The sequence below is a fragment of the Thermobia domestica genome, chromosome 9, assembly GCF_964235325.1.
Source record: "Thermobia domestica chromosome 9, izTheDome1.hap1.1, whole genome shotgun sequence".
NCBI classification, from domain to species: Eukaryota; Metazoa; Arthropoda; class Insecta; order Zygentoma; family Lepismatidae; genus Thermobia; species Thermobia domestica.
Window position 1 is genome coordinate 70,343,148 of NC_137462.1, and position 26,634 is coordinate 70,369,781.

At 35.2% G+C, this 26,634-nt stretch overlaps 1 protein-coding gene across 7 annotated transcripts in view; it reads left to right on the forward strand.

Annotated features, from left to right (window-relative positions):
• The window catches only part of LOC145694727 (uncharacterized), a 137,369-nt gene that overhangs the window by 95,390 nt on the left and 15,345 nt on the right, over nt 1–26,634 (forward strand). For 6 of the 7 annotated variants that reach the window (XM_081771285.1, XM_081771284.1, XM_081771289.1 and 3 more), the window contains 3 exons: nt 6,889–7,031; nt 11,556–11,748; nt 19,630–19,814. In XM_081771285.1, coding sequence (XP_081627411.1) covers nt 6,889–7,031; nt 11,556–11,748; nt 19,630–19,814 — 521 coding nt within the window. The remainder of the gene's footprint in view (nt 1–6,888; nt 7,032–11,555; nt 11,749–19,629; nt 19,815–26,634) is intronic. The other variant, XM_081771290.1, reaches the window with a different exon arrangement.

Genomic DNA, 26,634 nt, shown 5'->3' on the forward strand with positions numbered 1-26,634 from the left:
AAGGCAAGATGTTGGATTTCCGTTACGTTTCATTTTACGAAACTCAATATTTCACCATGATTTCAGTTTCTCAACATTGTTGACATTTTCTTAAGTGCGCGTTAAGATTGCGGCTACATAAATCGTACCAAAATCTTCTGATGTATCAAAGGTGAAGAAAACATTTCTATGATTGGTATAGAACCCAGGATTCAAGAGGAGTTGGGAAGTCACTGATAAAACTTGACGTTATGTGTCCATGGAATAGTTTGTTTCTCAAGAAAAGCTCCCAGCTGTACTCAATTAATGCACTTAAAGATGAATGTGTAAGGAATTCGATTTCTGGGACTTTCAGGAATTTTTCACTTAAACAGGAGAAAGCAAAAAGACAAATATAGGACACTATTACAAAAGTGTTGACCTCTATACATAGGGTATTTTGATTTGTTGCTTGAGCTTAATGTGCCACGGTAATGACATGATCGCTTAATTGAGACGTGCACTTATTGATTATAGTGGAATCCGAACCACCTTATTTGTTCAAACGTGCCCTCACCGGGAATCGAACATGGGACCATGAGCACCGTATAGGGTATTTTGTCCTAATGCTTCGCTTTTGTAGTGGTATAATTGAGTATGTAAAGAAAAAAGCATTAGACCAGATTAGGAACAGGGGGTTGGAAATTGGCTCTATTATGTAATTCTTAAAAGAAGCATTTAGAAACACGTATAATTACAGTTATGCTTACAACAACAGTAGCTTTTGCCTAGGTGGAATTTCGCTCCCAGACCCCGAATTTGTTCGGAATACGGCTTAGCACAATATAGCAAATGCTTCTACGTGCTACTGTGACACAATATTTCGTGTTCTCCCTTCTGTGTCTTTCATATAGAACTGGATTGAGCTAAAACGCTGTCATGAAATTCAAACACCTCGCAAGGCATTTTAGTGAACCTCCCACCCCTTGTTTTGCCCATCTACGTAAAGTGGCAAAAAAAAAAAAAAAAAAAAAGCTCAAATACATGTTTCATAATTTTAAATAAATAATCAAACCAGCAACTTTTATGTTTCTAGCCGTAAGGGATTCCGAGATATAGGCATTTTATAATAATAATAATAATAATACAAAAACGCTGAAATACATCATGTTTCTAACCTTGAAACATTCTTAGATATCTTATTATAATCATTGCAATCCCCGCCCCCTTTTCTTTCCACCTCTTTTCGCCACTTTACTAAACTATCAAAAAATGTTGAAACGCGTGTCAAATTATTTTAAATGAGCAATCCAAATCCAAATTTCAAATCTTTAATCTTAAGGGATTCGGAGAGATGACCATCTTATCAAAATAATTTCCACCCCATTCCCCCTTCTTTTCTTTGAATTTCCCCCCCAAAAAATTCTTCCTTGGTGATACCTTAGATCATAAATCTTATCTACTGCCCGAATTTCAAGTTTCTAGCTTAAGCTAGCCTGTGCGAAGATCAAGACGAATCTTTTATATATGATTACAATAACAGCTTGTATTATTTCCCAAGAAAAGATGAAATGCCATTAAAAGTCACAATGAATGTTTCCGTGTTGAACCCCAAAAGTCAGTTCTTTGTTAATGTAGTAGCTAGCGAACGTACCTTTGATCTTTGATGCATGAAGTTCTGTGGTTTGATACCCTGTGAGTGAACATTGAACGCACTACAGTGGTTCAGATCCAACTTTAAACTGTAGTTCTCGTTCTGTACAGCACAGCTCTTGACAAACGACGTAAATACATATCAATCATTCAACCAACCGAAAAGTCTCTTCTCAGATTCAGAGAGCTTTACGGTAAGGAGCGCTGAACATTCTATATTTCTCTTTATTCAAGGTAAAGGTAATTGAAGTTTCAGGTTTTGAATTTCATCCCATCTTTTTTTTTTTTTTTTTTTTTTTTCTAGGACACAATTTTAAAATATACATTTTTAGTTCAAAGAGTGAGCCGTCTTTACTTCTTCCTACAGCTGTTCGTTCAACGAATGAATCATTCTTGCTCGTTTGCGGCTTTTGGTGACCGTCTCAAGGAACTAGGGACAGAAGTATTCACAATTCAAATATCTCTGTATTAACTACCATATATTTTGATTCGACTCTGCTAGGCTTGTCACACTGATTGCATCGGCCGGGAAAAGACAATATTTGTATTTCGGAACGATTAAAGCTGGAATTAAAATACCTTTGGAGGGGGCGGTCGCCCCCTCCGCCCCCCACGTGGATCCGCCAGTGATATCAAGTACAATACGCTGGGTTTGCCATTCAATACGAAGACACAAATGATTCCACTGGAAGGTGGAATCCTGGAAAATGTTCAGGTAAAGGTGGAGGACAGGATTGACGCACTAGTCATACTCCCCTGAACGGAGACATACACCAGTCATTTTCGACTTCCGAGTGTATGCCGTAGGAGCTTGCTTTTACAATCAGAGGCAGGAGAAAGGGAACAGGTTGAGCAGAAAAGGAACGGAGAGAAGGAAAAAGGTGTAATGGAATAAAACAAAGTTGGCAGTGTTCGATTAATCATGAATCCACGAGTAGTGTATCTGCAAAAACATCAACTATGCCTTGTTTACCTGTCAGTACTGGATTATATCAACATTAGCTTTACTGGCCTTTCCTTCCGCTGAGTGAGAGACTTACTGAAACAACGAGCAGTAAACTTTGACATCATAGAGCATTCAGTTCAAAATGACTACTGTAGACGAACTGGATGTGTAACTCATTGCACCTACAGGAACATGCTAAGTGAGGGTTATGTATGGCGACTGCGAACCCGTAAACCTGCCTTGAATAATTTGCTTTAACCGACACACAATCATCTTATCCACTATAGTTGAGATTTCGTGGTGCGAGTTTCGTTCTAATCGGACGATGTATGGGAGCTGTTCCTAAATACATTTCCAGCAGTGCTATTATGAATAATATCCCTAGAGGATATATTTACAGATTGCATTATAATATCTTATTTCCTCTTCTCGAAATCTTAATCATTGATTCATATTTAAATTTCTTGTAATTTTTCGATCATTCCGCTACATCCAAAACTTCTTTAGCACTTTCATTGATATTAGTCAATGCACGCAGTTAAATGTTCTTTCAAACGAATGTTTGTGTAGTTAACAAATACTATACAGTTCTTTCAATTCACCTAAAAACTTTCCACTTCTGTTCGACGCAAGCTAACTGTATCTTCAATGCCTTTTTTCTCCTAAATCAAAACTTTCCTCCTTCAACTCCTATATGTTCTCTATAATATTCAATGCGAAAATTTTTCCTCATGAGATGACAGAGTAATAATTATACTCCTCACAACTTCTTGTATTCGAGGTTAAGGGAGATAACCAATGAAATGGTGAAATGAAGAAAGTGGGAGAACTCCGAGCAAAGCCACTGTTTGTTCATCAGAAAGCTAATTCTTATTTCTGGTATTCATTACAAATACATAATATTTCTCTATTTTGTCCTTTCTTTCATTTTGAAAAATTTTTTCTTGAATATATTTCCCAGTATTGCAAATTTTAGTTATCCATGATTGAATAGTTTTTGTTTTAAATACGTAAAATACATGGCTGATCCTTGCTCGCAGACATTCCGATAATGTATCCTTGCCGTCTGCTTTGAATTTAATTTCCCTCTCTGAAGACCTTTCCATCCTTAGTTTCTATATTGCAGTAGTTATTCTCATTCGTTATTCTTCTTTGTTTTTATTAAATGTACCCCATGTACTGTATACTCAAATTTCTCCACCCTTCCTAATTTGTTTTTCTTTTAAATTGTCTGTACTTCTATTGTATGTTCTTGCTTTTGCCGGTTTCTTATTGCAGTTTGCTGCACTTTGTATAGTTTTTCCTTCTTCAGTTTGATTTTATTTCTACACCTTTCTTTCATTTTTTCAACATCTGATCTATAAATGAGGCTCTTGGCTACGCTCCTTTCATGATATTGTACCGTCACCTATATTCCTAATGTTCAAAATCTTGCTACTATCGTTTAGTTTCAGTGTTTGGTATCTGTTCATCGACCTCTAGGTAATCATCATCTCTTCTGTTGATTGAATCGTATGTTTCCTACAGCGCCTGCCGGAGACCAACGGGCGGTAGTTTCCTGTCACCAGCGAGTTTTATCAGAGAAGGTTCAAAGCTTCATACACCTCTCTCATTTCTTACCCTTAAATCGTATTTACGTTCTATATCACCTTCTTATCTTTTGCCCACAAAAGATTTATATCACTCATTAAAATTACGCATTCGCATTATCTCTTTTCTTCTATGTACAATTTCTTCTATTTTAAAGTAATTTCGCTGAGTACAGTTAAAAATAAACTACTAGTTTTAGTATGCAGGAAGTGAAATATATTAAGATTGAAAGTGCTTTCATAGAATAAGCAAATAGATGCAGGAGAGAAAGAATAAATGAGTATTATATCTGTTGTTAGAGATTAGAGATTAGTATATGTTGCATTGTTAGTTGTGCAAATTTATATGTTTAATAGATTATAATGTAAAAGAATTGTGGCATCTCCTTAAAGCAAAAACAGACTGGACTTGGAAGATTAGGGATATAATATAATTCTTATATCCTTACTTTCCTTAAAACGTGTAAATTTTCATGTAATTATGAAGTCAACGTATATTACTTCACAACAGATATAGCATTGATCTGGTATTCCTATGTGCTGTATTTCGGGTATTTATCGATATATAAGACACGCGAGCAGACACCTGTCTCTCTTCGCTGTCTCATGTGAGGAAGTTGCCTTTTGTAGACAGTGTGTTGACATGTGATGAGAAGTGAGTCCTGTACGAAGCTCCGCGGTATCGTCATGATAGTTTAGCATCCCATGAACCGGTTCCAAAACAGCCGTAGCCAACACTGCATCAAAAGAAGGTCCTCCTGTGTGTTTGGTGGACTGGTCGCGGCTTCGTGCATAGGAAACTGATGCAGTTAGTCAAAGTATCAATGCAACTGTGTACTGTCAGCAGTTGAGCCGTGTTTAAGAAAAACTCAGAACTCTGGAGTCAGCACTTCTGAATTGCAAAGGGGTCCTCCTGTTATAGAACAAGCTAAACCCCACGTGGCTAGGATGACCCGGGACAACATTCTGCGCCTTGGATGAGAAACACAATTGCATCCGCCATACACCCCGGACATTGCACTGTCCGATTATCACCTGTTCCATTCCTTGGACAATCACCTTATAGGACGCCAGTTCAAATCCCTAATAGAGGTGAAAAATGCACTTGATACCTTCTTCGCTTCACGGCCCACCAAGTCCTACCGTGACAGAATCCATGGCCTTCCAGAACATTGACAGAAGGTCGTCGATGCTGATGGGGACTATTTTTGATCTTCCATTTACGTCTTAGGTGACATATCGTTGTTCGAAGGTGGTGGGTGAAAAAGCGATAGAACTTTCTAGAGTACCTTTATAGTTTGCATGAAAGAACACCGACTTCAAGAGTGAGAGAGTGTATGGCTGTTCTGGAATCGGACTTGGTAGCGTAGTGGTTAACGCATGGCTCGGTACGCCGAAGATTCAGGTTCGAGTCTCTGTACAGTTATGCACTTTTCACTCTTTCTGTATCATGGATTTAATCTAGTATTCTAATAAATCTACATTAAAAGTGAAAATATAATTAATTTGAACATTGCAATATAGTATCTGTGATCACGATTTTAATGTAGCTTTGTTCTGATAAAACTTCACAATACTGTAACCCAAAGAATTTATAGTAACCACATTATTACTTTGATATTCGGTCAAAATATTAATATCAATACCTGTAATATTCATCTTATTATGCTTACCTTATGTTACTTATTATTATGTAACATTTTATTATTTGTTCATATGTAATCTGTTCTAGACTTCTATATGGGACGTTCAGTAAGTTTTGCATAGTTATAATATTGTTATTAGTTGCAATAGGATGATGAAATTTAGGTGAACATACTTTGATCCTTTGGTACAAGATTGTGTCTTTCAATATAGCCTCCATTACTGTGACGCATCTCGTCCAACGTTCTTTCTATGTCTTGACAGTACTTTGGTAAAATTCAGGTGGCTGACTTTTACACCATTGCTTCACAATAAATGAGGACCTAGTCACTGTCGAATGTTTTCCCTCGCAAGTGGGCCTTCAGATGACCAAACAGGAAGAAATCCGAAGGAGCCAACTCCGGACTATAGGGAATCTGAGGGACGATTTCCTGTCCCATTTCCATGATTTTCTGCTGTCATAATGGTTGTGTGAGGCTTGGCATTATCATGATAAAATTCGATGACCTTTGCAGCTCCGGTCTCTTGATCCGGAGAGCACGTCGTATCTTATCCAGTGACAAACAATAACACTTCTTGTTAATTGTAGAGCCATGTTCCAAGAAGTCTATGAAAATAACTCCGCGCTGATCCCAGAAACAGGACATTATTTTCTAGTCTGATCTGGAAAGTCGTTTTGGTCGAGGAGAACCAACGTGAGATAGTGGCGTGGTTCAGTATGTGATGCTATAAACGGTAAACAACTTCCTATGAATTGAATGTGGCTGATTTATCACCGATTTTGAACAGAAATTTCATTACCAACTGTTGTCGGGTCCTGCTGTCTACTTCAGTGTCCATTCTGGTTTACCTGTGAACAATAAGAAACAACAATTAACATTTTGAAGCCAAAGGATAGCTAAATGTTAACCTAAAATTTCATCATCGTATTGCAACTAATAAAAATATTACACTCATCTGTGGAAAACTTATTGAACGCCATTTGTATTTTTTTCTTCGTTATTGTTGACTATATATAATATACCATGTCGGTTTGATTTAGTTCAGTGTTGCATATGATTGTATTTTTCTTTAAAAAAAAGGAATGTTTCTTTCTAGATTATGTTAAGTCCGAAACAAATAAATGTGACGCCCCTTCAAGTTGAACTCCTTGAAAAAGAATTAGTCGAGCTACGTGCATCTCTTCATGAAGCGAAGAGTAAAAATATCTATTTGTCGAAGATCATTGAAGACCAACAGAAGTAAGTTTTGTTTGCAGTAATTATTGTAGTTTGCATTACATACTTTTAAGTTTTCATTATTTTTGTGTAAATAACTCGTAAAAGCTGAAAGCAAACATCAAAAACAAAAAAAAACAAAAAAAAAAAATGTGAAAAACTAAAACGTTGTAGGCTGAGTAGTGTTGCTGTGCATCAATGTACATTACGGTTAACATTATGTGCCGTGGCATTGCATACTTGATTTTTTGACTCTTTGGTTCTAAGATATCAGAAGTTGGAAGAAAAGAAGTCAACTATCCGTATTATACGAGATGAACATGTCAATGTGTCGTGTTACTACGTATAATATGGATGATTTAGCAGAGTTAACATTTAATGCAGTGAAACATTCATGTGAGAGTATAAATATATTCTAACACATATATATGAATGAACTACAAATAATACTTTTCTCTTGAGCACACCGGCAATCTAACTATTACTCGACGTCATTCTTTCTCAAGAGAGAGACTTCGCAGCAGAAGCTCACCACACACTAGACAATGTCTCACATATTTCCGCCACCCTGCCAACAGATGGCATTAGCATGCATAAACTGAGCTATCATAAAATCAGTTGTTTTGACTACCTTCAACATTTGCTCCTAGTCAAAAATATTCAAAGGCTCAAAAATAGTCAAAAAATATAACTTACAAATTGCACCCTTGTACTTTCATGCTAATTCACTGCATGAACATAGAATGCACAATCTATGTACAAACACTCATCAACAGACATAACTTTCTGAATCTTAACTTTTCCTAATGCATTTGTCATTATGTCTGTCTTTTGACTGTTCCCTCCCCTGTACTAATATGTACAATATCTTATTTTACTCTTTTTAAAGCACTCATGCACAAATATCTCACCGCAATGTGCTTTTATCTTTTGTGAAACTCGGGATTTTTCATCAATTTTATTGCACTAACATCATCTACATATAGAAAAGAAATGAAATCATTAAGTTTTACGTCCCACGGTTATGCCAGCTAGACTAAAGGAAACAGTGTTGAGAAATGAAGGAAATGATGGAATGAAGAAAGTTGGAGGAAACGGGAGGACCCACGCACACGATGTTTGTCAACCACCAAGTTCACTTGGTGCGAGCTGGGATCGAACCAAGGACCCCATGCACCAGAGGTGAACGCTCTACCACTGAGCCACTTCAGCCCCTATCTACATATAGGATTAGCACATCAGTTTTACAATACAAAAATGCAGTTTTCACATCAAACTGGAAAAATTGCAAATTTTCTTGTGCAGAAACTGCAAGAACACTACGAATTTTTTCTTATCTTGACACCAGGCTAAAAGTTCCGTTGTAGCCTACACCTTCCTTTTGTACGTGGCCTTGAACTCGAAACGAGCACGATAGTTTTGAATACTGCTGTCTGCATTTCTTTTTGTACGAAATACCCAGTGATAAACGATCACTTTTGTATTTTCTGGAACGTTCACCAATTCCCACGTATCACTTTCATACAATGAGTTCATTTCCTCTTCCATTGATTTTAGCCAAAGTTCTTTCTCTGAGGAATTCATTGTGTCTTGATATGTTTCGGAGTGACCACAATAACTTGCCTTGTACTAGGCTTTTCCAGCGACAAATTCACGTGAATCCATCCATGCAGATTGCTTTACTTTTCGTCTTGGTCGTCCTGTTCTTGTGTTTTCTTCCTAACTAGACCTGGCGGGAGCTCATGTCGTTCGGATTCCAGGTTAAGCAGTAGGTCCCGTCTCATATAGCCTCGCTGCAGAAAGGGATGTTAAACTTAAAATCAACTCAACTCTTCCTGACGACAAGTATTCTTCCTCCGCTAAACTACTTTGGTCCTGTCACTGGAAGTTTCCTGTTCTGAGTTCAAACCAAATTCAAGAGAAGTTTCATTCTCTTCTTTTGAAGACTGAGCGTAACATTCTTCTTTTTCGATGAATAAAGTTGTTGTCAAATAGCTTTCCCATGAACTTGCATCAAGCAATTTTCTTCTATTTTGAAGTGATTCAAGTTTAAAATGTGTTCTCCAGTAGTCTGATGTCTTACGATAATATATTTAATCTCTTGATCTGTCTTCATCTGTAAGAAACCTGACACGTTTTGTATAGGGAAATTAAATTATCACAAAGCAGCACTACTTAACACCACAGGTTCATGGAGACCTCGATAGATCGAGCACTTCTCCAATTTAAATAGAATACTTTATTGCTAATTCTAATTTGAGAATTAGAATTCTAATTTGAGAAGAAAATTTGTCTAATTTATTCGTCATGAACTCTAAGTTTTGTCATGAAATAATAAACGTATTTTTCTATCCAGAGGGGTAATTGCCTAATTAGTCACATGAACTTATAACTTTAAAATGAATCAATTTCTTTAGTTCAGCTAAGTTATTCCTCACTCGTGGGAAAGCTGAACATGCTTTTATTTACAAATCATCGCACTCTTTCGAAACCTTAAAGACAGTCTCAATACTTAGAAAACTGGTCTAAAGCCTCTGAATTATCTGTACACAGACGCATCATCAGCAGGGTAGCTAGCTGAATTCAGTTACTTAATTCACTTCGGGACTTATGGTTGCCTAACAGTTTAATGTCTCGTCACAGTAGAAATATAAAACACCACCATTTCTTTGAATTAAAAAAAAAAATAAATAAATAAATCACGGTTGTTGAAAATAATGTGAAAGATTATAATATTGTACGTTTCCAATCATCGAGTATTCCAACAAGAACGCTGGATTTAATATGCCGAAAAAGATACTATATTTTTAGAAAATTGAAATTATTTTTACATGCTTACAATTTATAAATGTTCTGGTTGTCGAGTCGGAGTTTGTCAGTTCAGAATGTGGAATTTGATTTGTCTTGCCGACAGTGGAATTTTATCCCTGTCAGTTTATTTTGGAGCTTTATTGCAGCTTAATCAACATTGAGCTCTACACAAAGGATCAGTGAATTTTAATTGTGAAAACTCATTATAAGAGTGTTGAATGTTATGCACAGACTATATTAGAAAGCTTCGTCCAATCTTTGGACGTGAAAGAAAACCTAACAAAACAACAGTTTTTTTAAGGCACCCCGATATTAAATCATCACATTCTCGATCTAGCTGGCCTGTTAGAAACATCGCTGTTGTCCGTGACATTGTTATTTCAAGTCCCAAAAACTCTGTTCAGCGTCGTTCAACACAGGTTATCATTTCAGAATTTCCGTATATCGTTTTGTCATGGAAGATCTGCACATACATGCGCATAAAATCCATCTCAAGAACTGAAACCAAAGGATCATTTTCAAAGGAGAAACTTCGCTGAATGGATTTTGAGGATGCAATGAGTGGGTGAAGATTTTGCAAGAAACAATGTTTAATAACGAAGCAAAGTGTTATCAACAAACAAAATTGTCGCATTTGGGCGAAAGAAAATCCTCTAGAAATCAGAGAGATATCACTGCATCCATAGCGAGTTACTGTATGATATGGATTTTGGGTTAGTGGAGATACAGGCCCTTACTTTCTTCAAGATGAGGGTGGAAATATCATCATAGTTAATAGGGAAGGTACCGCAATATGATTATCAGTTTTTGTGACCATATTTTCAAGGAATTGGTATTGAACAAATGTGATTTTAACAATATGTTGCTATCTGCCACTCCTCTCATGACACAATTAATTGTCTTGCTTCATGAGAAATTATCGGGCCGAGTACTCACTCACAATGGTGATCAGAACTGGTCACTAAGATCATGTGACCTTACTCCGTTCCTGTGATTACTTTCTTTAAGGGTTCCTGAAATCATGGGTTTATGCAAACAAACCCAGAACAATGTAAGAGAGACGAAATTGAATGTGTCATTTGCTACCTCGATAGGCGTATGTGTAAAAAAGTGATTATGAATTTTATCGAGAGTACGGTGCTGCAGAGACAATCGTGGAGGATATATGACATACATTATTTTTTATTCTTAAATCGGAACTTTACCTGATGTAAGTATATAAAAATATTTTCCATTTTCTAAAAATAAAGTACTTTAGGGGTATATAAATCCGGCGTTCTTGTTGGGACACCCTTTACATCAAAGATGTGACGAACTTATTACCTAATATGATATAAGCTGCTTTCGGTTTCTGGAGAAACGTATTCATGAAAAATACACGAAATATTGGAACAACAATAGCTCAGAAAGAATATAAAAAAGTCAGTACCATTTTGTATTGTATAGGTGTTTTCATTATTTTGATAACCAGTTTTATATATTTAAAGGGATCTTAGTTGCCTGTTTTTAATTCTAGAGAACTTTTAACCAGTTTCTTTTTATTTGGTTTGAAAGAGTGCAGTAATTTGAAGTTCTTGAGAAATTTTATATATTGTGTGAAACGCAAAAGAAAGAATTTTGAAATTATTGAATTGCAGGATGAAAAGGTAAGTGATAAACACAGTTTTCTTTTATACTTTTATTGATGATTGTTTAGAATTTTCTGTAAGGTATGAACATTTTCTTGTTTATTTTCAGAAAAATCGATCAGTGTAGCTGTTCGCACAAGAAACAATCCGAAGAAACATCTGAGCCATCACCTCAAACGTCAACTTCTGATGCCCAAAACCAAACTGTCTCTCATGATGCTGAAGGAATATTAACCAAACTACAGGATGCTAATAAAATTATTCAAAAACTACGTCGGGAAAATGACGATCAAAAGAAAGAGGCAAGTATTATAATTTACGTAGTTTTCTAATTATTTATTTTTTTCAATAAATAATATTTTACCATAAGTCATTTGGCTATAAGTTGATAAGGGTTCTAATTATTTATATAGAATAGGATTGATTTGTGGCTTTTCTTTGAGTAACTGCTGCTTGAAAAGTGTGAATGGTGTCGCGGGTTAGTATGTTGAGAAGTAGAGTTGCGTTTTAATTGCAGATTTTTGTATTATAGTACATACACTTTTTCAGATGCTATATTTAGAATATACTGTACTGTAGGAACTTTCACGTAAACATTATCATGTTGACCGATGTATGAAAAATTATTGAAAGGATTATGTATTAATGATAGTAAGAATGTATTTCACTATAAAATTCCATGAGTGATGACAAGAGTCCAAATACAATGTCCCATGTTGGAGTAAACACTCAAAATTTACAGGATTTTCAGTGCCTTGAAACTTAATTTCGTAAGATTCTTTCATGGTCCCTTTTATTATTTGTGTCTTATTATCCAAGTTTATTATATTGGAGTTTTAAACGCCTGTGTTTTCCATTACTACCTATGGAAGTAATATTTTGTAATCGTAGTTTCAGGTTGTTGTTTAAGTCTCCAAGAATACGAAATTACTTGCACCATTTACACCAGCTGTTACGAATGTTATTCTTGCGATTTGCCTTTGCTAGTTTTATCATTTTCCATTTTAATATTGTAATTGAAGTTATTAAACACCATCGTCGGTTTTCATTCTATTGTAATGACTGAAGCTCTGAAAATCAGTCAGATTAGTGTATATATATATATATATATATATATAAAAGCTTAACGACCCTCTTGAAACCACCATAGATAAATCTATGCTTTAATACTATAATTTTCACCAAACTAAAATCGTTAAATGCTCATGAACTTAAGATAGTATAATGAAAACAGATCATGAATGAAAAAGACAAATCATATACGCTAAAGGTACTGTTAAGATTTTTCTTGTTTTAGTTAGTTCGGTAAAAACTCATCATTAATAAATAATCATAAAACTTAAATATCAGGTTTGTTAGGTAAAGCAAACCTATGTTTTTGTCCCCATTAATTTTATTACAGTACTAAATAAAAATAGGTAAAGAAAGAATGAATGATATATAGATGTGCAAGAATCTAATAAGCATATTGTGTGCAAATGGACACATGAACACTTGCAACGAAGAATTTTGAAACAGTCCCATTATTCCCTCGTTATCGTGATGAAACATTTTTGTCTTGCCGTATAAAAAGATGGTTTGGTTTATAAAGCCATTACATTCCTTTTTCGAAGTTTTTTACATGAACCAATGACGCTTGTCGAATTTTTGTTAAAATCCTAGGGCCCGTGCCTTTGGTGTGGGGAAACTCGGGTTCGATTCCCGGCGGGAGCTCATGGTTCGGATTCCACGTTAATCAGTAGATCCCGTCTCATATAGCCTTGCTACTGAAAGGGACATTAAACTCAAAATCAACTCAACCTTAGATTTATATTTAGAGTTGCTTTTATAGTTCCTCTCAATTTCACGTCTTTAAGCCTCCCTAAGCATGTTTAAGAATACAAGTACCATGCAATCTACCCAAGTTATCTTAAAATTGTCTTGTAAGAAATAATATATTGATCTGCAAAATGTGTAGTTTGTGTGTGTCATAAATATTGATGAATCAAGAACTACTATTCTCACTGATCGTGCTGTACTACTTTAGGTCCAACCAAATAATAGGGTAGCAGATTTGTAACTTCATTGCGGGAGCTTAGTGGTAGAGCGCTCACCTCTGGTGCGTGCGATTCCTGGTTCGAGTCCAGTTCGTGCCAACTGGGCTTTGTGGTGAGGAAACACCGTGTACGTGGGTTTTCTCGAGGTTCTTTCCGTTTCCTCTGACTTTCTTCATTCCACCTTTTTCATTCATTACTATCATTACCGTCTCCGTAAGTCTCGGTGCATAATCGTGGTACGTTCAACTAAAAATACAGTAGAACCCCTCTCGTCCGCCCTTGGCTGGTCCGCCACTCCGGTTGATCCGACCGTGCTCGAGCCGAACTTGTTTCGACGCGTCGGTGACTCACAAGGCCCATTATCATTTACTGCCGTCGCGAATTGTTGTTTACTTTCTGTTACCGATTGTCCGCTTTACTGCTTCGTCATGTCTTGTATGGTTTCTTTCGTTATAAGTGTTTTCTGTACTGTACTGTGCGGTTTTTAGGCTTACTGTTCGTTGGTTTTTACGACATTGTTCTGTGTTCTGTAAATCCGTAGTATTTTCTGATAATCCGACCATACCCCCTAGTCCCAAAGGTGACGGATTAGAGGAGTTCTACTCTAAATAAATAAAGGTGTATTTATGTAATGTATACCTAATCAAGACATTTACCTTATAAATCGGTAATACGTACTGTGACAGTCGCTAAAGAATCAGAGTAAAGTATAATATTAATGTAACTTTCCAACTTCATAAAACCCACTGGACAGGGTGTATTATTATTATTATTATTATTATTATTATTATTATTATTATTATTTGTAAAGAGACACATAGTCTTACCCGTACTTTCCCATTGAATTCAATTAATTTCTTTTAAAATGAAAACCATTACTCGCTCTGAACTTGTTTTTCATTTCGTGTTGCTCATACATTATATTACCATATCACAATTAATCTTGATCACTTTCTATCCCTATTTTCTCTTACGCTTGCTACAAAAAGTCTTGCTTTTCTCGAACTATAACTTGTTTATAGTATTTCTGCTTCTTCTGACAACTAAGATTCAGGCATGGAAATTATTTGCATAGTTGTTGAAACTCATGCCGTAGTGTGTTTCCCACGCTTCCTACAAGGTAGTGTATGGGTATTTGTGTAAACGAGAGAGAGAAGGAATATATAAAATATTTGGATGTAGCAAAAGTATTATCGTTTTGACCATACCTCCTGCAGAAAAACTATTGATGTAAGCAATACATGCATTGCTTTGATTTCACGGTGGATTTTGAGTGGCTAACTTAGTGTGAGAATAGTACATAAAAATACTGAACTTAATATCAATATTCCAGCATTATTTCATGTTGATCCTCAAACCTAAGAAAGAGCTATCAAAATTTGCGAAGTAGAAGGGTAATAATCAGTGCCATATCCAAACGCTTCAATGTTCTGATAGTAACTTCATACAGAAATTTGATAGTAACGTCATACAGTAGCATTAGTTATATTCCGTACGGACTTTGCAACATTTATTTTTCTCAAGTGTAGTTGGTTTATAATAAAGGTATGAAGTTTTTTTTAATGAATGTTGAATTCTAAATAGTGTATTATATCTCATTTCTAATTTTTCTAGAAAGATATTCCTGATTTTTGAGTTTATATACATATAAGTAACTGTCTAGGAAGTTTAAATTAGATTTATGTTTCCGTTAGAAGAAGAGGACATGATTAGTGCTGAAATCCGAATTCATTGATATCTGTTTTCATTTTTCGAAAATCGGTCGATGAATCGAGAGTAGCTCTTGAAATGTTTTAAGAAACTAATAATTGAGTATTTTTGCTGTCTACGCCCCAATATAGATTAATGAAACTCAACAGCTTGTTTAAAATATTCACGTTTGTCGATTCATTTTGCAATCGATTCTAAATGCAGATGCGTTACAGCGTCATAGCGTAGGAAAAAAAAAAACTTTCGACCAGAAATAAAAATATTTGTAACTTGCAAATCATTGTTTTATTACCGTTCTGGAGCAGTATATAACTCGATTATAATTTTCAATCACTGATTACATCTAAAAGTAGTTGTTATGGTCGCTTGAATTAATTGATAAGTTCGATGTCACTAAACATTGGATGTAAGTTCTGAACGAAACTGGATAAATTACACTTTGTAAATACTCTATCGTTTATTAGAGTAGCAGTTTCACCATGAGGTTACATGTCCGAAATTAGAAAAGAAACAATATAGTTTTACTTTAAATTTATTGGATCACCTAGGATAATAAAATTTTTAAATAAAAGTATCAAACGTTTATTACATAAAAGAATGGTATGTTACTTATATCAACAAGAAGAAGCCTGGAAATTATTTGCTAACGCCTTTGTTATTGATAATAATCAGAAAAAGTATATATAATATACAGCCGCGGATCCAGAATATGATCAAGGAAGGGGCTAAACCATAGTTTGCCGCCCATTTTATCCAGTATATACCTGAGCGTTAAGGGGGGAGGTTGTAGCCTCTATAGCCCTCCCCTTGGATTCGCGCCTGTATATCTATATCTATATCTATATCTATATATATATATATATATTCAGGATGGACCATTTCTCTTGATACGCCCTTGTAATTTTTAAACTAGTGGGCAGAAAACGGTGAAATTGTGTATCATGCAAATATCGGCATTGTTTAACACGCGGCACAGAAGTTCAGCGTTTTTTTCTTTGTCTTATGTTAGTTTAAAAACTACAAGGGCGTATCTAGATAAATGATCCATCCTGCATATAGATATAAGCATGTATACTAATTAGTCTCTACGATAGCTAGATTTTTCTTCCTTATTTAGTAACAGATATGAAGTGTTCAGATCGTCATTAGTGGACTTTCCGTTATATATTTATGTAGGTAGTTGATTGGAGAGCACGTTAAACTGTTTTGGTATGTGTAAAAATTGTCAAAAATAGAAATAACATGCAAAGCTGAGTTATTTTGTGCAAAATACAAGTTAATTTGAGATTTATTTATACTTTTTATTTTCAGAGGTTTACAGTTTATATTTCTTATGCAAAATCGTTCGCTTAACTTCAAATAAAACTGTTCATGTATTTCCTTTTGTACACATTTAGTGTATAGTAAATCTTAATGTATTTAATAGTTGCCTATTCGAGGGTTGACAAAATGATATCAGAAAACTTTTCAGTGATAAGTCAAGACCGGAAGTTATGGCAAAATAAACCACCAAAAATGGCAAAATAAATTCCCAAAATTGCTCTAAAAATGGCAAATAAGACTTCGTCTTAGTTAACTTAAAAAAATGATGTCTAGTAACTACGCAGATTATTAAAATTAATAGCAAAATAATGATGAATAGAATAATCATTGCAAGTATCACTAATTTCATTCGTGATCTTGGAATTATGAGGAAACAGGACACATCATTTTTTTTAATAGTACATAAATATTAGTAGTGTTTGTAGTACAAGAAAAACTTAACAGAAATAAGCTTATGTGTGCATTTATGAAAAAGAAACGTCTAAAAAATGAGCCGAGATAAGCTTACCTTGGCTCTTGGGAAAACGGTCCTGCTACACAGCACATACTTTTCTTGTTGCATGAAATAAAAGAAGTTTTTTTTTAATTTTCCACCGTAAAATGATGTCGCCTGTCTGTTAAGATTTATTTGAGATGCGAAAACGACCTTTTAACATTACCGATGTGAGAGGAGCATATTTATAGCACGCGACAACAATGGGATTCAAAACCACACCAACCTTGCTCTCACCATCCAAAACTTTAGCGTAGTGAGAGAGGAACAGTAACTCACAGAACAGCACCAAGAAACAAACAAGACCGAAGCAGCAGTCAGGAAATGGCAAATATAGCAATTAATTTAAGAAATGATATTTATCAAAGATTTTTCCTAAAAATGGCAAAATATGGCATTTTACCATAACTTCCGCTCTTTAGTGATAAATGTTCGCTCGAGCATTGTATACTTTGTTGTTACGAAGAGGTATTTACGTGATGAAATTTTAATTTATAGTGTATTTTGCCTGCGGAAATTAATAGGTGTCATTTTTAGTGAAAATGTTCTTCAGATGAAAGAAAAGATTTGATGTATTAATAGAACATGGCCGCACTCCTACAAAAATGTTAACCGTCTATTTTGTTTCATCATTTCTCTAGAAGGACGGTTTCGTGAACCAAATTAATTTTAGCAGGCCTTTTTAACTCACTGTTCGGCGTTTTAATTTGTGTGTTTCACTACGTAAGTACCTCTCATTTTTTTTTAAATTGAAGTTTACATACTAGTGCGAGTGTGGGTGTGTTTGTGTTATGGAACATTGAAGAATTAATGTGATTTGTGAACTATAATAAAGCGTAATGAATGAATTTCATATGTAAATGAAATTTATTTTCTTTTGCTACTTATTGGCATGATGCAAAAGCATAGCACGTCTATGCATGTAAGAACCAAATGATTTTTCTTATGAATAACATAGGTAGCAACACTTCCATGTAGAGAGGCCTGCAGCATGATATAGATATGATTTAATTATTTTTTTTATTTTATAGCAGGAATATTTTTCATGTTCTCCAGTTTACATCAGTCTCACACTTCAATTAATTGAACTATATTTCGCATGATATATTCTTAACGAAAGAAAAAAAATGCAGATCAAATAGATAATTTCTTGCATTGACTTCTTTTAAATTTATATTTGCAATTATATATGCTTGACAGATGTTTCTGTTTTGGCTAATGTAGTTCAGCAAGAAGATTGGAAAGAACTGCTGCTTTATTCTTGGTAACTGATACGTATATCGTGAAATAATGATTAGTGGAAAAAACAGACAACGTTTGCATTATCATCTTAGAACTAAAAATTATTTGGATTCAAAATTTACTAAAATTAGTAGATGGATTTTCTTCTGGAAATCGATTACATTTTCTTTCATTGGTTTAGTTTACGATGGGAAAAAAATCGATTGTACTTATTTTATTCAAATTGTCAAATATATTCCTGTACCCAGCATTTATACCATATAAATGAAAAAGAAAAAAATCACAGATTTACAAAAGAAACATTTTTTAAAGCACAAACTATGAATACAGATTGCATTAAATAAACTGTAAATATAGATTATGTTAATTATATCTCCCAGATGTAAATTCAATTTTTTTAATATTGTAAGAAGATACAAAAAAGACAGCACATTAAAGTGTCATAAAGTTTATCCTTGACCTTAATGAATTAGGAAAGACAAATATAATTGGGTCATGAGAGTACTTTGACCGTCGCCACATTTCACTTCCCCATGTGAAAATTTGTTTGTCCAGTGATAAAATATCACAGAACGTCTTTTTCTAATAAATTCGTCAAATAAGGTCGGTAAACAGAAAGAAACAAAACAAAAACTCCAAAATATAAGAATAATACAATCGTATCTTCTTTAGTGCATCTTTGAATGGATGCAGAAAGCATCAAATTAACACTGGAAGCATATAAGCAATACCTTTAATAATATAAATAGAACTTGAAATTTTTATTACCTAAGAACACTTGCTCCAAAATTTCATATTGAGATCGAGTACGCTTACCTAATCGAACGAGTTTAGCGTTTTATCATCAAAATAACGGAACTTATCTTTTAAAGTATATTCTAAAATACACAATGTTGTTATTTCTACGTTAAATTCTAAAGAAAGTTGAATTTCCCTCGAAACAATACGTCTCAAAATTTCTTTCTGTGCTTGTAGCTATAAAGCTTTTTATGTCTTTTTTTCTCGTAGTTTGTCATTTATTTCTAAGTATAATCATTTATGTTGTGCATAATATTCTAAATCATAACATGTTTTCTTGTTAAGCGAATCTATTGGTGCTTTAAACGACGCTTAAGTAATTGTCTGTAGAATTAGCGAAAAGTAATACGTTTCAGATCTGTTTGGTTATTTTATACATTTATTTATCGGAGAAAGAAAAATAAGACAAAAATATTTCAGAAGAAATTCTACAAGTACTGAAGCACGAAAATTTTACACGAACAATTGGTACCAAATATATATATTTTTCTTTAAAAAAAATAGCAACACATAGAAGATATTTTGTTGTCAAAAAGAAGAAAAACGGAAAAACAGTTATTTCTCTTCTTTTCCATATTCAGCTTATTACAATTAAGGCGAATCTAAACAAGGCACTGAGTAACAATAATCGTCAACTTGGCAACAATGGCCGTGGCTTGAGGGGACCACGCCTTCCTCCACCCGATGGAGGAGGACAGCTTGGCAGTCAGCAGCGCTTTCCGCCACTGCATAACAATTATTGGCAGCATGGCCAACAAAAAAGGGGGTGAGTACTAGCTTGTTATTATGTAGCCGATACTGGGCACAATGTACTTTTATGGAATATGCTAAATTGCATGTGTAGAAAGTTAAAATTAGATATTGTTTTCTCAAATTCGCTAGAAATAGTATTTTTCACATCATTTTATTACAGCTAGTAGTTTGGTTGATTAATTTGCCTGCTAGTCTATTTGTGCTACTATTTAGTTGCAAAATATAAAGTTATGCATGGTATATCTGGTCTTTCATTGAGTGTGTTTGATTTTGATCTTTCATACTTCAGTTAACCTTCCTTCTGTATTCGTCCCCAATTCTTCTTTCTTCTTTACATATACATTGAAGCTAATAGAATTTGTCATCGCTAGTAGTTGGTACTATTAGTCGTCAGGATTTAGTATGTGTGCTTTTCTAAAATTGTGTTATCCCATGGTAGGCAGTTTTAGTACGATGAGTACAGTATGCGATTTATAATATAGTGATCAAAAAATCAGAACATTTGTAATTAGCAAGAGTGAGGAAAACTAGTTCTTGCAACAATAAATAGGATTACTTTTATCCCTGAACTAAAACGTCCGAGTAAAAACCAATCACAAACAGTTTCAGCAATAAATTATCAATGTCGTCAGTTTGCTTTCTTTTAAAATATACGTTGCTCGAGAAACCAATGTTTGCGAAATCATCTTCGTAGTGAGAATAATGTTTGTGAGTTGATAAAAAAAAAAAAAATTTCTTAGGTTCCTTGTAGTTCTTCGAGTATCGTAGATTTTTAGAAAAAAAAACTGACGATGGCGAGAATGTATCAGTAAAAATGTTTGCAGTTGGCTAATACTTTGATGTTCCAGGCGAGTATGTTAGAATTATAGTAAGCAGAATTGTTATTTTATGCTTCATCTGAAGTTACAGCATTTTTCTATTTTACGAGGTGTGTTCAAAAAGTATCGAACCTTATTTTTTCCTGCATAAGCCAATGGAGTGCGGGAGACTTTTTTCAATTTAGATATAGAAGGGACACTCGTGCGCAATCGTGAATATTTTTCCACCCGCCGAAAGCGTCAGTCGCTAGCAGTCAGCCAAAGAGTGAAGACGTGTAGTGGACGGTCATCGAATTTCAGTTTTTTTACAAAATGACAGAAAAAAATGAGCAGCGATATTGCATCATATTTTGCCAAAACCTTGGCGATATCTAAGCGGAAACCATTCACTTGGATCGGTATATTCAATTTTGAACGAGAATTTGAGCGTGAGGAGAGTGTCCGCAAAATTTGATTCAGGCTTTCACCGTCAAACATAATATTCCTGTATGTCGTCAGGCTCCCTACTCACCTGACATGGCTCCATGTGACTTTGGTTTCTCCCAAGCTAAAAATGCCACTGAAAGGGACTCTATTTGAAATGAAATGAAATCTTTGAGTTTTACGTCTCACGGTTATGCCGGCTAGGCTAAAGGAGACTGTGATGATGAGAAATGAATGAAATGGTGGAATGAAGAAAGTGGGAGGAAACGGGAGAACCCCCGAGGAAACCCACACACCCGGTGTTTATCCACCGCAAGCTTTACTTGGCGGAAGCTGAGATAGATCCAGGGACTCCATGCACCAGAGGTGAACGCTCTACCACTGAGCCACTGCGGCCTCCGGAACTCGATTTGAGTCAAGAGAAGACATCATGCGGAATGCGACAGCACCGTTGCTTACTATTCCAAAAACTATGTTCCAGAAGTATTTCTAACAATCGCTGGAAGAAGTGGCGGGAGCACTGGGAGGAGTTGTGCATTACCAAGGAGACTGTTTTGAAGGAGATTAGTGTTTCGGATTTCCAAATCAATAAATGTATCGATACTTGGTATGCTAACAAAGGTTCGATACTTTCTAAACACACGTCGTATTTATTTATTTTAAATTTATGGATAAGGATTAGAAAAAGCGTGCCAAGATTACAGGATAAAAATTAGGTAAGGGGCGACTCATTAATCGATGAATAGATTTAAATAATCTTATTATGGATAGCTACTTCTGAGAATTTTATATATATATATATATATATATATATATATATATATATATATATATATATATATATATATTACCGATGCACTGATCATGCCTCACTTAATTCGTGAAGTTCCCCAATTGTCTCATGATGAAAAATGAAGTGAAATCTTCCAATTTTCCGATCCATGGAGACTAAGGGAGGTACTGATAAACGAAATGGTGGAATGAAGAAAGTGGGAGGAAACGGGAGAACATGAGAAGTCCCACGCAGTGAAAAATGTCCATACAGGACCCACTTGGCACAAACTGAAATCAAAGCAGAGACCCCACGAATACAGAGCTACACACACTACGACGTCGCTAGCTAAGCAGGTCAATAAATTTTTAAAAAATCATCAATTTGTGTCGTTTTTTGACATTCGTGCTCGCCCTTGAGGACAATATATTTTGATGTTTATGTTGACGAGAAAGACGCCTCCCCAAAATAAGAGAATTCAGCACATAACCAATTTGTTAAAATGGTATTTAGGATTAAAGGGAGCTTCTGAGAAGTAAGTTATGTTTTTAACATGACCATACAATACTTGATAAATCATAAGAAAAGTGGTATTATCAGGGGTCACAAATATAATACAATCCATAGAGGTAGAATCATTTTGAATATCACTAAACGAAGAGGGGGTACGCTTAAACGCGCCAACCCCTTTCCTACTCCACTGATCTATAGTGTAGATTTATCATATACTTTGAATAGTATGGTTGAATAAAATATACCAATTTTAATAACAGTTCTTACATTTCTGTCTGCTGCATAGGCAACTATGTCTGTTGTTCTGTTAAGTGCAATATGAGTCTACTTTTTCTTCCTTTTCTACAAAGTTTTAATACTTGATGTAGTTGTAATATCGGAATACATTATTTCGTGTGATGATTTGTTTCCTTCGTTTCCATTTTCCACTTCTAGTCACAACAATCACTTCAACATTATTATATCATAGCAAACCAAGCAATGAGCTGTGTGTATTGACTTTTAGTGATTGTATCTTCTGGTCACCCTGTCATCGGCCAGAACGTGCACTAGCCAGAATATGGCAGAAGTAATGCAGAAAAGCATTCGTACCTCTCGTTCAAACAACTCTTTCAACCAATAATAGCATATAAACACACATCGGCGACTCCACAAAACAAACTCATAAACTCATCAGATAGGTTATACAAATAAAATAAATAAAACATGGATGGAATACCAAAAAATGAATTCATTTAATTACTTCCATCGTCTTCCAAATATGTAACAACAAGCATCACTCATCAAAAATTTATTCGAAAACATTAATTAACAGTTCAATTTTCTAACAACATTCTTTCCTCTTTACACCTTAATAACTTAACCTCTTAATAGTTTTCTTCCTACACACAAGGATAGTCATAAGTCTTACAATATTTCCACAAACCAAATAGCAGGCGCGTGTATGCACTCTGATCGACCGTAAGTAGAAGGTCAAATTGGCGCAAGAGGTAGTGTGTTAATTGGACTGTTTAACACGAAGGCCGCCACCCTTTCAGTATGTTCAGTCAGTTTTTGGTGGCAGTGACGATGAGTGCTAAACACGGTCTGATATGAACTGTTAATATATGAGTTCGAGCTCAAGCATAAGACAGCGGCAGGAAACCAAAACATTTGTCATTTAAAGGGGAAGAATCTGTTAATCACAGCTCAGCAATTCGTTGATTCCAGAAATTTCGTGTAGGTTGTAAAAATGGCAAAGATTGTCCACCCGCCCCAGGGTAACAGATTCTGAGGTCATGCGACACGCCATTGAGGAAAATCCTTCCACCAGCACACGACTGTTATATCATCTCGGCATGTCCCAGTCCACTGTAGTGCGTCATCTTTGCAAATTCGGGAAACCATCAAAAGCAGTCGCATTGTGCCACCGCAGTTCAGACCCAGAGGAGATGGTTGTGTGTCGACAACTGCTTCAAAACCCGTATGAAGTGCCTTTCCTGAAATGGGTTGTCAAATGCAACGAAAACTGGGTATTTTTTCTAAATCCGAATGTGCAAAAACAGTGGTTGAGCAAGCGCCAATTTCCAGAACCGATCGTCAAACAGAGCCACTTTGAAAGTCATGCTCTGTGAGTGGTGGAACTACGAAGGGGTAATTCACTTCTAGTTCGTTCTTAACGGTTGTTAATATCAATGCTGATCTTTATTCTAAACAGTTGGAGCGGGTGTATACTGCACTACCCCCAAAATATCCCACATTGGTGAAACGAAAGCGCGCTTTGCTGCAACAGAGTAACGCAAAACCACATTCGGCTCGAAAGTCGTAATGAAAATCAGGAACTTGATGACATCAAGCTTATGCCACACCCAACATATAGTCCTGACCTTGCCCTTCGGATTAATATCTGTTTCAGCCCATGGTGCACATCCTGAAATCAATTTGCGTCACCGACCAGGAGAAGGTGGAAACATGAGTGATTGATCTTTGCCTCTAAGAACAATACGTGATAGCGATGTGGAATCGTGGGTTGTCTCGTTTCCTCCCACTTTTTTTCATTTCACCGTTTCATTCATTTCTCATCATCACCGTCTCGTTTAGCCTAGCCTGCATATCCCTGGGACGTAAAACTTAGATTTAATTTCATTTTTTCTTCTGCTATGCACATTTGTGTCGGTTGAAACCTTGGAATTATTAAAATTATTATCCAGTTATTTAAAAAGAAAATAAACTGTAGGAATAAAAACATACGTACGGCCATATAGAGTAGCTGCGGTAACAACAGTGGCGTCAACTTTTGAATAACTTTAGGGGGGAAGGGAGACTATACTTTGAATGTTAACCTTCTTTCATTATACTGTGATAAATACAGATAGTTATGTATTAGAATATTGCAAGACATATGACTCATCCTTAAGCTCAGATGAAAAAAAAAAGCCAGTGGTGTACTGTCAAGTTCAGATTAAATCTTAGACAGTGCACGTGAGAAATTTTTAAAGCACTTCTAGGTATAGAATACTATTCTATACGTCCAACAGATTCCTTGTTTTACGCCTTAGTCAGGATTCAGTTATTCATGAATCGATATAGTATATTTCACAGGTCGACTCCAGACATTTGACTATTATTAATATTATTATTACGACTATATCTACAGAATATATTTTATATCACGTAAATAATTCTTATTCTATTAGTTTCCTTGCTTGTAATCAGGATTGTTACATAAAATGATTAATTAAGATTACATACGAGATTCATTATCTTCTAGAGGTTGACATTTTCATGTTAAATGACAGAATATTGCACCGAAAGGAAAGCCATCTTCTGTATTAACTCCAGACAAAGAAAAACGATTGCATATCAGTTTGGCCTCAATTAATGTACAATAAAATAATAAAAACAATAAACTATATTAAACTGATTAAGTTGTATATTTTCGTTACTTCTGTGATAGCTATGAAGAAGTCTTTATTGAGTATATACCAATTTCTATGCTGCATTTAATTTTGTACTTAATATATGTTTTTATTTTAATTGTATACCATTTTTCTAAGTTGTATACATATACAATAAAATTCAGTTGTTCACCTGTGTTACCAATTAATCATAATAATTGGTTGCTGTCAGTCGAATATGTACAGCGTTCAGTAGTCCTAGTTCGGTTTAAATCTTTTCATTATTTTTGACTCCTAATTAAGTTTAGCTTGACACTGCTTTCTTAGTGAACTAGAGTGCTTACTGTAACGCTCAAAAATATAAGACTACCCTTATAAAAACATAGTTGTCGACTGTTACAGTCACATTTGTCGTTTTATTGAAAATAATTACATATTCTGAAAGAACAAATCATTTTACATAAGGAACACATATTTGAGTTTATTTTGGTGGTTTCCTCTATTTTAGGCGGGACTTTTTACTTTTGGATAATTTGCCGAAAATGAACAAACTGTTGTCGTCTTAGATGCAAACGTACTTAAACAAAAGTATCCAATTCCTCTTTTAGAAAGTATGACAGAAACAAAAATCAGCTTGATTTCCATGAAAAGTTTCTTATGTCCAAGTCATGTTGTGAAAGCAGGGATTATTTTGCATCTCTGCAAAATCTGTATTATTATTTTTTTTCTGTCGAAGGTACTATTTTGTTTATGTACCTTGTTAACACTTTGTTGGCCCACTTTTTGCGTTGGACAGCACTCTTACATGTTCTGGCATTGACCTTATCAAATTCCTGAAAAGGTCCTTTTTGGTCCTGAATCTTTCCCAAATTTCAGTAATCGCTCTCCGGAGCTCTAAGTCCCATATCTCGTCAATTGGGTTCGTGTTTGGCAGTCTTGGTGGCCACTCCAGCAAAGGAATTTTCGTCTCGTTGAACCACTTCTTAGCGTTTCTGGAGATACGGCAAGGTGTATTATCTTGTTGATACAAGCAAGTCTTCCTTCTTCCCAGCAATTTCGCCTCTGACAGAATAATATATTCCTTCATCAAATTCATATTTACAGAACCATTCACCATAGCTATCTCACTGGATCTTTTGGCTGTTATACAGCTCCAAATTATTTGGGATCCGCCTTCCTTCTGCACTTTCATCGTCGTACATTCAGGTTAAAATTTTTCTTCTGGCGTTCTGCGTACCATTACTGGCTGATTAGAGAATACCTGAAAGCTTCTCATCTGAAAAAAAAGAGGATTTACCACATTTCTTCAGTCCAATGCAAATGATCCTTTGCCCATTGATATCGTTGTTTTTGGTTGACAGCAGTCAGGAATGGATTTTGGGCAGCTTCGCGCGATCTCCTGCCCACTTAGACGAATCTTCGTCTTACTGT